A 14,528-nucleotide genomic window follows, 5' to 3' on the forward strand; every position below is an offset into this window, starting at 1 on the left:
AGACCTTAAAGGACCACTTCACCACTTTTCAACATCTCTACATATAATTGGTCCTCACTAATGTTCATGATAAAACACCACCATTTTTTCCTACTCAGTCCGTGTCTCATAGGAGGGCTTTGGGCAGTTCGGACACCCGTCCACCAGTGACATCATCATTAGGCAGATTTTTTTTTAAACAAGATTTGTTTTAAAATATATTTAGATTTGTATTATCGTGAGAATGATGGCTTCAACTTTTGCATTGCAACTTTTCAGGAAAAGAAAGCCTGCCGTTTCTATTAGCTTGGATTCACCATCGATGATGTCACTGGTGGACGGGTTTCTGAACTGCCCACAGCCTTCCTATGAGACACAGACTGAGTAGGAAAAAATGGTGGTATTTTATCATGAACATTAGTTAGGACCAATTATAGGAAGAGAAGTTGAAAAGTGGTGAAGTGGTCCTTTAAGTACTTAAATGTAGGGTAAGTGATATCTTTTGGTTAAAACAAAGTTTTTAGCTAAAAGGTTAAATCACTATTCTGATTAATCATTGCTATAGTTACGTTTAACACTTATTGTAATCAAAGAAAATCACTTTCCTTACCTTTTAAAACCTGTAAAAAGCATGCTACACAGATGCAAACTACTCTCATCAGAAAAGATAAGCCTTTATTTGACTATAGAAAAGCTCACATCAAAACATTTGACCACACACTGGACATTTTAAGTGAAAATAGACCCGTCAGGAAAACGATCTGAGGTTTGGTTGCTGACACTGTCCAGTATGTTATGTTGTTCCAGGCTGGCGAGGCTGCACATCTCAGCTGCCACCGTTATGACTTTACTGCAGCAAGGGCGAGTGCGACTCAGATCTTATTGAAGGCCGCCACATCCATAGACTGAACGTAGTCCTCGAAGGCAGTGATGGCCTCTTCCAGCTGATCTGTGCCCACCTTATCATCCTCCACCACGCAGCCTATCTGCAGCTTCTTGATGCCATAACCCACAGGCAGCAGCTTGGACTGCCCCCACAGCAGCCCGTCCATGCTAATGCTGCGGACGCACTCCTCTAGCTTAGCCATGTCCGTCTCGTCATCCCAGGGCTTGACGTCCAGCAGGATGGAGGACTTGGCAATGAGGGCGGGCTTCTTTGACTTCTTGGCAGCGTACTCAGCCAGGCGCTGCTCCTTGATCCTCGCCGCCTCTGAGCTCTCTTCCTCTTCATCCGAAGCGAACAGGTCGAAGTCATCGTCACCAGTGTCGGGAGCCGTAGAGTCGGGTTTTGCCTCGCCACCCAACACGTACTGACTCTTGGCTGCTGGGAGGCTGGCCCTCTCCCTCTTGAAGGAGTGCATGTGATTGTACCAACGTAGGGCATGGCAGAGTGTCTTCGAGGGGACGGCTGGGACGGCATCGAACACCGCCATGTCAGCCTGGGAGAGCACAAAGCCCTCGATGTAACTTTTATCTGCCAGGAAGTCATTGAGGGCTTTGAGACCAGCAGGTGTGCTCAGGTCGCCAAAGACCGTTTTGGTGCTGGCAGAATGAGTTGCAACTGGGGCGGGCAGAGATTTATCTTGAGTCAGGAACTCGTGCTTTATGGCCTCGTGCATGGGGACGTCATGGGTGAGGAGGGATTCGGCAGTGTGACCACTGCAAGAACCAAGGCAACAAAACAGTAAAATAAGTCAATGTGCTTAACCCTAGAACACTAAACCCGAGTGATTTTCACCTGGACAATTATGTTTGTGATTTTCATAATATTGCTGATGTCTGAGATGGGTGGGCATCATGATGCTCAGTGACATCATAGAAGGTAGGTTTGTTTCCCTGTCCACAACTCCACATCCATTTTTTTCCCCTACAGGCAGGTGTTCGGGTGAATATCACTGGAGCTTTCCCACATGTCCCAGGAATGGGTGGACCAAAGGAGTTCCCAAATCTATTTTTTAGGAATATTTTTTTTAAATACCCACATTTTCACCAATTGTGCCCCCCTATGATAGGGCCCCCCAATTACATCTATTTTTCGTGAAATTTCATGTTGAAATTAATTGAGTACCTCAATGTATTGCTGTACTTTAATATATTTTTGATGAGAAATATTTTTATGGAATATATTACATCGGGTAAAATAGTGGTTTGCCAAAAGTTGGGTTTCATGTTCTAGCAGCCTCCACTCCAGTAGACATAAGCACAAATACATGCACACATCAACCACGTCACAAACATGCAACATGATCTTGGTCTTGCAATTTCTTTAATATTAAATAATTATTATATTCTGACTTGAATTAAAACACCCACATCTCTGAGGTATTAAATACTGGCCCCTGACTTTTAAATATACAAGAATGTTACAAATTGGTCCATCAATTTTCCATTTTCAAATGACCACCGCCACTAATGTGGAGAGAACTGTGCGTTTAAGCTGTGCATTTTCAACAGGCAGGGGTTTAAGGAATGTGACATCACAGGAAGGGTTCGATGTCTATCTCCAGGGCAGAGCAGGGCATGGTCAGCTCGAAGTGGGTGATGACATCTGGGTGGAGCACCCCAAGGCGTCCTATGTTCTTTCCACGTGCAAAGATGTCCGCGCAGCGGCCGGGGAAAAAGGTGGCATCTGACAGAGAAAGGAGGATGGGGGAGGAAAAATGAGAAAATGCCATGGTGAGCTATCCGGGAGATCAAGTATTTCTTGAATCAGACAAGAGATAAACAATGAGAGGAAAATACTCTCATAAGAGTGGCATCTTATCTCCAGGACAGAACATGAAAACCTTCAGAAATGTGGACAGACATGTCAGTTGCTATGACTACAAGTACCACCTACAGACATGGCAGTCTCCCATGGTGTACTGCTCCATCCCACACTGCCTTGCTAATGGGTTCCAGAACCTGCTGTGTCAATGTTCTCTCATAACTCTGGATGAAGGCTTACTAAATACAAGGGTGGTATTTTGAGTGTTTGAGGCACAAAGTACGTTTTCTTTGCCATTTGCCCTGCCTTGTTTGTTGGTGCTGTGTGTCTGTTAAATACATTAAAACCATGTGTGTGCGCAACCACACACGTCATACTGGTACTTAGCGAGGGCGGTGCCATGGCAACTACAAAAATAGCCCTGGTATTCTGAAGTGAGGATTCAGTCAATGAAAACGTCGCTTCCACCCGCATCCCTCGACTCGTCGAGTGGTGTCCTCCAACACATCGCTTCCGGCGCATCCCTCCAAGGTCACCGACTGAACACCTATGCCAATTAAACTGATCACAGTGCCTCGCTCCCGAGTGCACAAGGGCCGGGGCCCTGCATTGGACACACTTGTTAAGTGGAACGCAGGCATCTGCTGCTTAAGTGGCTTCTTCCTCCACTACCAATCCCCATGAGTCTCTCACTCTCAGTCTTTCCCTCTCTCTCCACTACTCTCTTCATCTGGCTGTCTTTAGCTCTCCGTGCTTTTCCCTCAGTCTCTATCTCGCGCTCCCTCTTTTCCAGCCTCTGTGGTCTTCCCAGGCGGCCCCTTGAGTGGAGGCAGGAAAACTAGCTGACAGCTATTCCCTTATCCACTCGCTCTCTGGTACATATCCAGACAACCCCCCCCCCCCCCTGGACATATGCTGAGGGGGTGAGGTAGGTGTGTGTGTGTGACAGACAATCAGGTGAGCTCTTAGAAGGGGTTATGACCTTGTAATGGGGTTAAGAGCAAACTGACATATGGACGGAGATTTAGAATAATGCATGGAAAGGAGAGGGAATACTGCATAAGAGACAAGAGAGATTATACACAGCTGTGTGACTGGCTGTACTGTACAGACACAGTAAGTAAAAAGCCTTGTCATCGAAGGAGGCCGCTACAGGCAGGCCTGGCTCCCAAGAGAAGACAAGACTGCTTACCCATTGCACACAAGATGAGATGGAAACTCAGCTGCACTTTTTAACCACCTGCCAACTGTACACATACTACCCAAAAGAGAGTTTGAAATGACTAATGAAAACGAATAAAAAAAACCACTCCCTATACTGCATGTCCGGGGTATTCAACTAGATTAGGCACCAGGCCACAACTGAGATTGTGTGTGCACACAAAATGCATTTTGTGAAGATTTATGTATATATAATACATTTGTGCACAGTAATGAGCAGGATAATATATGTCTATATATATGCTACCTTAGACTAGATGTATTGTAGACCCATTTGACATAACATTAACAAGCATCTACGAGCATCAGGTAGACACACACACACACACACACACACACGGCTGCCCTCTGCAGTGCTCTTGTCTAAAATGACTGGAGTCTGTCTCATTTCTCTCCAAAAGCACTTGAATATGATGGAATATGATTAAGGATTACTGTGATTATGGTAATCTCACATTTCATATGGCATATACACTATACCTGTAACTTTCATTAGCCCTCCCAAAAGATTGTTGGGATTTCTTTTTAGAAAATTGATAATTTTCTCCAGGGGCCCCAACCCCGGTGGGCGCATTTGGCCGGCAGGCTGTCTGTTGAATATCCCTGCTATGTACAGCAATGTGCACTAATACATGAATGCATGTATTTAAAAGCAAAAGCAGACATTTTAAAGTAATTTGCCTACAATGTTGCATGTTACACAGTTCTGTAAAAAAAAATCTTTAAATTGTGCATTTTTTGTTTTTATTTGACACTTGTTTTGGCAATATAAATATGTGTTTCTCACGCCAATAAAGTCTATGAATTGAATTGAGAGAGAGATAGTGTCTTATGTGTGTGAGACAGTCGGTGTTTGTGAGAAACAAGGCAGCAGGCGATATGACTCACTCCCTCTCCCCCACTGCAAACATCACATGCATTCACCATTCTCCCTCTCTTTTTATATACACACAAGTCTATAGTCATCTCTCTTTTTCTTTCATTTGCCTCTTCCTCCCATCTGTCTCTCCCTCCATCACCACCATTCTCTCTTGCTCTCTGCCCCCACAGCTTTCTCTCCTCTCGCTTAGCTTCCCTCTGTCATCTCTCTCTCTCCCCCTCAATGATACTTGAGCCCATTGATTTGTCTCCTGTCTGATTGGGCCAGCAGAGACATATAGATATCCTGTGGTGTGACCTTGGAGGAAGGGAAAGACAGACGGACAGAGAGAAAGACAGGTAGACAGACGGAGAGAGAGAGAAGGGGGACCAGAAAATATTGTATGTATGGGAAGAAAGAGAAAGTATGGACAGACAAAGAAGGGAGAAAGTGAGTTATAAAGGTAGAGAGAGAACGTATGTACAGACAGAAAGAGGGGTGAAGGACAAAGTGAGGTAGGCTGAGGTAGGCTGTGAAAGGAGTGTGGGGGGATGAGAGAGAAAATCATTTAAGTCCTAAACCTAAAATGATTTATGAAACCCACAAGAGTCCATCTATTTTCACAATTCACCCTTTGTCAAGTCCCGCCCGTGGTTGTGCCCTTCTTTGCATCCATTGGTTCCCGTTTCGTGGTTGGACAAAAATCCTCTCTCTCCATCCACTACCATTGAAATAACATGTTTTTCAGTTGCTTCATATTGATATTCTGTGCACTCAATTGTTATTTTAAACTTGGTGTCAGTAAAAAGGAACATCACAGGTGCAGCATGGTGACTGGGCATATCGTGTTTGTTTTTAGTTTTTTCCAAAAATTACGTTTTAGAAAATTCAACATAAACAAGGCGGAACCAGGGCGGAACAAGGCAGAAAGAGCCTGCTGGTTAGTCAGTCAGGGACCAATCAGAAGGCTGACAAAGGGTGAATTCATCGTACGACGAAGTACAAACCAAACCAACCGTAAAGCTGTTAACATGTTGGCATTGGCAAATACGTCACCATTAGCAGATGGACAGTGGTAACACGTTTTCATTTAATTTCATTCATTTTTTTCAAGTTCAATGAGCTTTTAGCAGGAGACAATGAAGAATGCCTGAAGGTGGTCAGTAGACCAAAAGCTTGCTAAATAAATACATTGATTGTGTGCAGATCTGAGTGTGCGGAGCTTCCCTTTATTTTTCTCAGCGGGAGACAATGAAAAATCTAAAACAACTTACTGCAGTGAAGAGTAAAGCTTTAAGAGACAAAGCTTCTCCATTTTGTTTTGTCTCATCTTCATTCATGGAAAGGCACTGATCAGGCTCTTTTTAAATCAGCAGGGTTATTGCACTTCTGTTTTTAAATTTAAATTGTATTTGCTTTAGTTTCCATTCCTTTTCTCAGTTTTGAGATGAAAAATATAGTTTTCATTTGGATTTATTTAGTTAGTTGACTTCTTTTGTTCTATTTCAGTTCATATTTCTTGCTCATTTCAGTTTGGGTAAACCAGCTCCTTCATGATGCCTCATTCAACCTCCTGAGCAGACACACATGGTGCTGTGGTCTGCAAACAGCGATAGCGGACAGCCAACAAGGAGTATTTTACAGTGGGGAGGCCATCTCAGGCTGAGGTTTGCCTCTAGTATTGATGTTTATGCTCATGTGACCTCACAAGAGATATTCGATCAATGCCCATCTATTTATAGGTTGGATGGGCATGCAGAAAATGACTCTTAAAACTCCATTTGACCCAGATCTGTTTCTTAATGCACATTCTATATCAAAGACACTAAGCTACCACCATCCCATACTGCTGCTATAGAAATTCCTAATGGGGCTTTATCTGTATTTTAGTCTTAGATCTTTATTGTTATTTAGCTGTTAGCACACTATTATTATACCACACTTGCATTTCGCTGCTTGTAGCTGTATTAGTAGTGACAAATAAACCTTGTTTATGATTGCTGATTCATATTTTGCAGGTTTAAAGGAATATTATGGCATTTTTCAAACTGCATACAAAAAAATAAAATAAACACCAACTATACATGGCCATCATGATTGTTATGTGTATCTCTTGGGAGCACTGCAGGAACTTGACCTAGTTCCAGTTCCAGGAACAACTTATTGTGAACGCAGTAGCGCCCTGCAAAACTACACACCCTGCAGCCATACTCATTACTCATATACAGTAGGATGAGCTCATCCTATATGACTGCTAGACTACACTGCTCACTGACCATAAGACATGATTAAGACCACCGGCGAGGATGATTCTGAGATATCAGAAGAAAGAGAATGTGATAAACTGGGGGGAAATGATTCTGTGTATTGTCGTACTCATTGTTCATACTATAACTGTTACTGTTGTTTTTTGTATGCATTTCATATGATAAATTAACAGAGATAAGGTTGGAAAATTAATTACTTTTCAAAAAGATAGTGTTTAAAAATGATCTGGCTCTGGGATTGTCCTTATCCCGGGGAGATCCATCCTTTGAGGATACTGTATTTGCCAAGAGACGCAAGAGCACTAAAGATAAACTGTCTCACAACCCCATTTATCTGGCTGCTCTCCCTCTCCCTGGGGACCTCTCACCGTCTGCAGCTTGGATGTGGTAGCCTTCTCCTCGCGCTCGCTTCACCTCCAACAGCTGCATGACGCGGTCCAGCAGGCCGAGGATCATCTCGAAGCCTGAGCTCTTGTAGTAGATGGCGCACAGACGCCGGCTGTTCCTGGCCCCTACGTCTGGAGGAGGGAGCAGGGGTGAGCGGAAGGACACGGTGTGTAAGCAATATTCAGCAAAGATCAAATGTCTGTGTGTGCTTGCCATCATCTTGCATAGGAACAGGCTTTTCAATGTCAGAACATCTACAACATTAATCTGCATTTCGAAAACAACTCTCAATGTATTGCGACGTGCCGAGAGCTTGTAGATGAGCTATTTTGCAAATGTTGGAAAAAGTTCGCCTCTGATGACATGCCCAAAATAGGCAAATGTTTAGAGCATGGAAATCCATGTGTGTGTTAAATTAAGTGACAGAAACAATTTATTTTAATTAACTCCCACACACAAACTAGCATCACACATACACACCTTTGCTGTCATCCTTCAGTACCACATCAGAGATCTCAAACAACTTGAGGGGTAGAGGCATCTGCCTGTTGGCTGCCACAGTCTTCAGTAGGCCAGGCAATAGGGTGGTGCGCACCACCTGGTGGACAAACATTGTACTGACATTACATACAGGACCACATGTGAGAGTCAGTATGTCAGACAGGAGGACAAACAGCTCACTCTGGTGGTGAAAATGTGAAAAAGAGACCATTCTGGGTAACAAAAAATGTACCATACCTTATTATTTAACAATAATGTACAATGCCTTGCGCTGCAAGGCTTTGTAAGCTTGTAGATTTGATATTTTCAGAGAGTTGGTATAAAGGTAAAAAGAGCAGATCAAGTACAGAGCCGGCGAAATATTGAGGGCTTAAAAGGTTAACTGTCTGAAAATACACTTTTGACATGAATCCAATATTAACACAATCATTCCCGGGATTCCTTCAAAATAGGAGCTCTGGGGTGCCGGAAAGACATGGCCGCTTTTACTCTGAAAACGTTGAAGACCCCTGAAATACACACTACAGAATAATGGAAGTGTTGACATTTTAGAGGTTCATACAGTAGTAACCAATCCTTCACATTACACCACACCTGTATATCTACTCACTTATTAACGGCTTTCCATAGAGACCTCCAAAGGAAGTTTGTCAAGCATACTCAGTAGCTAGGGTTACAAGAGTCAAATTTAATCGGTCCGATTGATTCCCACTTAAGCATTTAAATAAATAAAACGATTAGATAAGGTGACCTGTTTACATGCCCCACACAGTAATCAGAAAGGGTTCTGACATTATGAAACAGCAAATCAAGCACTTATCCTACCTTCTACTACAGGCTAACCTTTGAACTAACTTTGAGTGCTGGACACCATTATGGGTTTAGTGCCGTGCTTTCTACTACAACAGTTTGATCAGAATATACTACTCCTGCAGTTATTAAAACAGTTTGATTGCCGCTAATTGTTTGATCCAGTGTTCCGCCGCTGCATAATACGACATTCCATATTTGTTTTATGTGTCTAAATCGCCCTATTTTAATAATTAAAAAGAAAGTCCGTCTTTGTCGCGAATCTGGTGGAAGGTGCTTCTTGTTGGAAATCGACACATTCGCTGGGCTGCTAGGGCTTCTGGGAAATTGAGTCCAATGCAAGTGAACGGAAGACACGGCCTCATGGAATGTGGTATTATGCACCCGGCTTGTGGCGTACCAAGATGGCGGGTGGTGCGATTGATCGCAAGACAACAGGGAACCTATTTTAAGTGGATTTTTGCCGATCAAAAGCCCAGATACTTCAGCGTATGATCTAAAGGTAATAAAACAATCTAGGCAGCGTAGAATATTTGATTAAAATGCGGGGAACGTGTGACAAGCAGTAGAACTGTTTAGAGAAGGGAGAGAAGGCGAGCACATAATGCACTTGAGAAAGGTCTTCTTTTTCTATTATGTCAATGCAGAGGTGAAGTCAGTGTGTGGGACTCCTTTTTATTTTCATGAGCCCACAATAAACCCCATATCAAAACATGTGCAACTGCACACATGGATTAAATATTGATTTTAATATTATGTATTGGGATCTGCCTGTGAGAGCTCCAATGCAGTTAAGTGTTGAGTTGTCTTGAACAAACTAGAGAGCTACGCTGAGATATTCCAACCCGAATGACATTTCTATTATATGGACCAGTTAATGCTGATGGAGGTGGTTCCAGGTCACATTTTTATTCTGATCGGGCTATTTTTCAGATTATCAGTGGAATAAAACGTTTCATGTAAAACGCAGGTGGGGATTCGGTATCAGACCTGAAACTCGGCAGTCTTGGGGTTGGAGATGTGAGCAGCCCTGGTCTCAGAGAGCTTCTTGCCCAGCTTGTCTGCTATGTCTTCTCGGGAACACTAGACATAGAGAGGATGGACAGATGACTCATTGTGTCAGTGGAGGCACATCTCCTGCGTGTGAGAGTGAGAACATGCAGTTGGGAGCATCCCTTACCAGAGCAAAGGTGAGGGCCTCTGTGTAGCCAGCAGCAGCCAGGTCCTGCCTCAACAGCTCCGTCAGCTTATTAAGAGGAAACTGTGAGGACAGACATGTATGATAAGTGACATGCGTATTTCAGGTACGTATTAACCTTCCTTTGATTTCCTACATAACGTGATCATCACTGTATGCCCAACAGTGACCAATGCCCAACCAATTATAGATATATAACGGTGTTACTGAATGGGAAAAGGTAACTAGTTACGTTATTAGTTACTGCAAAAACAAGTATTACGTAACATGTTACGTTTGTAGTCGAGTCAGTCAGTCAGTCAGTCGGGCCACAGGGTCTGACAAAACAACAGAAATCCAGGTACCTGATTGGCCACGGTGTAGGTGCGTGGTGTTGTGCGTACAATGTTGTTAAAGCCGTAAGCCGTGGCGGCATCCTCCATGATGTCACAGGCGTGGATGACATCAGGGCGTGTGGGGGGTATCTCCACCTCAATTTCATCCCCCACCCCTGTGACCTGGGAGCTCAGACACATCCTGGTCAGCAGCTGGGCAATCCGCTCTGTTGACTCACTGAGGAGCACAGAACCACATGCTCAATCTAATTCCTGTTCAAATTCTAAGATTAATACTCTAATAAGTAAATTAGAAGTTCTATTGCAAATATACTGCATAGTTTGAGTGATTTCCTAAGAGAATTGTAATTGTATTATGTGATAATGTGATATAGGCGGCAATAGAAAGGCTCTTGTAGGATTCTATCCAAGATCAGCACATGCACCCCGCACATCAGATTCTAAAAATGTCTTCTACATCCTGACAGTTTTCTGAAAAAGCTATGTTTCTATGTCAGTCGTTCTTCGATTTTTCAAAAATAGCAGACCTACAAGCTCGTAGCGCGCCACTCGGTGGCGCGCTATGAGCTTGTAGATCTGCTATTTTTCAATAGCTAAAGCATAACATAATGCTAACACCAAAAGGGGCTCCCGCCTAGAATGGGTTAAACAATTCAATCTCACTTAGCTTCACTGACCTGATGCCAACTTTACGGTTGATGTAGTCACTGGACAGTCTCTGCTTCCTGTAGGCCAGCTCCTACAATCACAATGAAATGACCAGAGAATCATGAGGACTTCTTGTTCTTCTCACCAGTAAGCTGTACACCAGGAAAACTGGAGGCTGACTGAACAAGATAAAACTGTATTGATCTGTGAGGTGAAATTCGACACGGATTAGCAGTCGATATAGATAACAAGCAGCTAGTGCTGCTTGAAAGCAAGCACACACATCAAAACAAAAACAGCAGGCCTGTCACTGAATCTATACATTATATGCATGGGCGATATGACTTCAAATCAATCACAAATTAATTTCAAATTGCACTCTCAATTATGATTAATGAATTCTTATTTTATGCGTTCTCTCTTCTTTCTTTTTTACCCTGCCCTCAGTTTTCTGACAAAGTCTGCTAAACTAATTAAGCTGAAATATAATTTCATATAATGTTGAAAACTCTGTTCTTTTTGGGTTGCAACACAGCTTTTTACCAGAGCGATGTAAACGAGAGACTAGCCAGTAGCGGCTAGCCGATGGCAAAAACTCAGTTCACCCCAAGTCAATTCCTCTTGTGTTTTAATGGTGATTGGCAGGCAATTCAAATTAATTCAATAACATTATATAATGCAAAGCACCTGTTATGACCCAGATAGCTATCTCTGAGTTTACTAGCATTGCTTGTCAGTCGACGGAGGACCAGGGCCAGGAGGCAAACCACAGTGCCCCAGACCTCCCTGCTGAACCAGTTCAGAGGACAAGAGGGGGTGAATCTGAGAGGTTGGAGGGCTTCGAGAGGAAACCTCAGCTGAATCTACCACCAGCCACAGACAGAAGATAGCGGCAATTGGACGAAGATATGAGTATCACTCTGGACAACATCCAGAAAGGAGATGCAACCAAGATGAAGACCATGGTGCAACGTGTGTATCAGGCATGTCAGGATACCTTCAGCATGAAGGAAGGCACAACAGTCAAGCCACCTTCAGGTCCTAGTAGAAGGCAGCACCAGATCACAGAGCTGCGGAAAGAACTAGCTAATCGATGGATAAACTAGACCGGTGCCCGGCTGTAGAGCACCGAGTCATTAACGATAGAAGTTGGAACTCCATGCCAGCTATGCACCTGTTGTACCTGTGTCAGAGTACCCATCTGCCCGTGTCCCTTTTATGCCCATATATGGAGATTTCTGTATCTGTCTCTCTGTGTCTCGTTATTCCTATATATGGAGTTCTGTGTCAGGCATGTCCAAATATGGAGTGATGTCAGAACAAGCCAGCTCCAAATATAGAGCCTTGGCAGGGGTCCTGTCCAGAGGTTCTGGACAACCGTGGGTCCGAACCGACTCAACACCGGGCACGCACTCCCTGTGGGGGTGTGGAACGTGTGTGTCGAATTTGATGTCGGTGGGGCGAACGGTTCTCGAGTTACATGGATTACAGACGTGGTGTGGAACGCATGTGGCGAATTTGAAGTCGGTGGGGCGAACGGTTCTCGAGTTACGTGGATTACAGACGTACAGAGACTTGGTGCATTTATAGATTACATACAGTAAGCACATGCATTGGGGAAATCAACTGAATTAACACTCATGAGCAAGACTAAGTTGGTTAGAGGTTCACACTGGTAGTACTACTACCAGTGTGGTATGGTATATACTACTTTATCTGGTCCACTACTACCGTAGTAGTGGACCAGATAAAGTAGTATATACCACATAAACACAAAGAACCCAGTTTCATTTTTGACTCAAGATTGGAACAGCGTGACTTGTCCCTCATCTGCCCTCAGATTCTAGTCTCGTTACTGTTAAGTCTAGAAAACATTTTTAAATGGTCACTACAATACTACTTCAATTTGTATAATGGTTCATTTTTATTATTGCTTAATTGTAATTATTGCTTAATTATTATTGCTTTATTGTTGCATGATAAACTCAAGGCTCAATCATTTAAATGTACATTGACTGTTATTATGCACTTAAGAAATACATTTTGATTTGATGTGAAACGTAAAACATGTGCAACACATGCAGCATAGTTAGTGAGTGATTTAAATACACTACCGGGTACATGCAGATTCTGCCGTCTGGGTACACCACCTCCGCCTCCTCTACACTGAAAGAGACAAATAGAATAGATAAAGATGCATGTATACATATTAAGAGACAGAACCCAGCGACAAATGTAGTTATACAGTGACAGAACAGAATATCAACTTTACAGTCTCATTCTGTGGAAGAGAAGAGTAACAAAAATATGTTGTGTCTGTTGTTTAGAACTCACATGAAAGGCAATGAACAGTACTGGCTGAACATGGTCACCATCATGTCAAGAACAATCTTTGCCTGGAAAGAAACATGCTCATTTTAGTCCAGTGGTTAACAGTACAGTATCGGAGGCATTGTGTCATGCATTCCTGAGTCATACCTTGGTGAGGTCTGTGGCCGTGCACTCGATAAAGACATTTTTGGTCTTCAGGGAAATTTTGGAATGATCCCCTGCAAAAAAACAAAGACAAAGAACTATCAATGACCACACAATTATTGTCATAGTCGTTTCATCTGTCTGTTGTTGTCAAGTAGTGCATTTCATTGCAGTCTACTTTAGGTGACAAACATTATTTGAGTGGTGTAAACCACTCCTACAACTGCCTTTTTTGTGCAGAAAAAATGAGCATGGTTGCTATGTTCACCCTGTTCACCCGGGTGTGATTTCAACCACTCCTACAACTGGCTTTGTTTGTGCAGAAAAAATGAGCATGGTTGATATGTTCACCCTGTTCACCCGGGTGTGATTTCATTACGTCAGACATGATTTCATTACGTCAGACACCACTCAGTTCACACAGGTGTGATTTTTTTTTATAATAATGGAAAAAGACAAGTATTCAGAAAGAAATGTGAATTTCTCATATATAAAATCAATGATTTGATTTCTAAAATATAAGCAGATACATTTTCAGATCAATTGTTTCATCCGTACAAGAGCACAGTCTATTGTAAATAATCACTCTCTTTATATTGCGAGGACGTATGTGAGATGTGTATGCCGTAGTTTGACGGAGAGGGAAAGAGACATGAAAACCACAGTATTCACCGTTTATGATGGGTGGCATGGACAGAACAACACCGTTGCTGTCATAGATGACTGGGTACACTGGTTTATCTTCAATGATGTGAAGATAGTGTCTCAAGTGGCTGTCTGTCTGTATGAACACACATGCATACACACCACACCTCTGAGTTAGTACCACTATCCGCAATAGTTACCTCTTCCTGTCAAATTAATGTTCATCTTACGGACAGAGAACCAATAGGAGATGCAAGGCTGACGTCACGGTAGGCTGTCACGCCTACCGGCGCCATTGTGATTGTGATGGCCTACAAACCCTACTACATATTAGATCTGCATCAAGTGTATAAAGTTGGTGTTTGAGTGTTTAGTGCACGGTGCTAGAGCTCTTTCAGTTCGCCAAAATGGGATTTATTAAGCCTACTTGAGTAGCCTACTGTTGTGTGAAATACAAGTAGGCTTCTCACCATAAACAAGGTCAGAATAAAGGGGA

General features: G+C 43.0%; 1 protein-coding gene across 1 annotated transcript in view; it reads right to left on the minus strand.

Annotated features, from left to right (window-relative positions):
- Nucleotides 1–629: 629 nt before the first annotated feature.
- LOC306931813 (phenylalanine--tRNA ligase beta subunit-like) overlaps nt 630–14,528 on the minus strand; it is a 29,442-nt gene continuing 15,543 nt past the window's right edge. Inside the window, exons 7-18 of the mRNA XM_079513423.1 lie at nt 14,060–14,168; nt 13,391–13,461; nt 13,247–13,308; nt 13,027–13,078; nt 10,942–11,003; nt 10,274–10,481; nt 9,912–9,992; nt 9,722–9,814; nt 7,901–8,018; nt 7,402–7,551; nt 2,461–2,608; nt 630–1,638 (exon numbers count right to left, since the gene is read on the minus strand). Of these exons, the coding sequence (XP_079369549.1) occupies nt 852–1,638; nt 2,461–2,608; nt 7,402–7,551; nt 7,901–8,018; nt 9,722–9,814; nt 9,912–9,992; nt 10,274–10,481; nt 10,942–11,003; nt 13,027–13,078; nt 13,247–13,308; nt 13,391–13,461; nt 14,060–14,168 (1,941 nt within the window). The 3' untranslated portion in view covers nt 630–851. The remainder of the gene's footprint in view (nt 1,639–2,460; nt 2,609–7,401; nt 7,552–7,900; nt 8,019–9,721; nt 9,815–9,911; nt 9,993–10,273; nt 10,482–10,941; nt 11,004–13,026; nt 13,079–13,246; nt 13,309–13,390; nt 13,462–14,059; nt 14,169–14,528) is intronic.

This window comes from Electrona antarctica (genome assembly GCF_951216825.1).
Source record: "Electrona antarctica genome assembly, chromosome: 11".
In the NCBI taxonomy this organism is placed as follows: domain Eukaryota; kingdom Metazoa; phylum Chordata; class Actinopteri; order Myctophiformes; family Myctophidae; genus Electrona; species Electrona antarctica.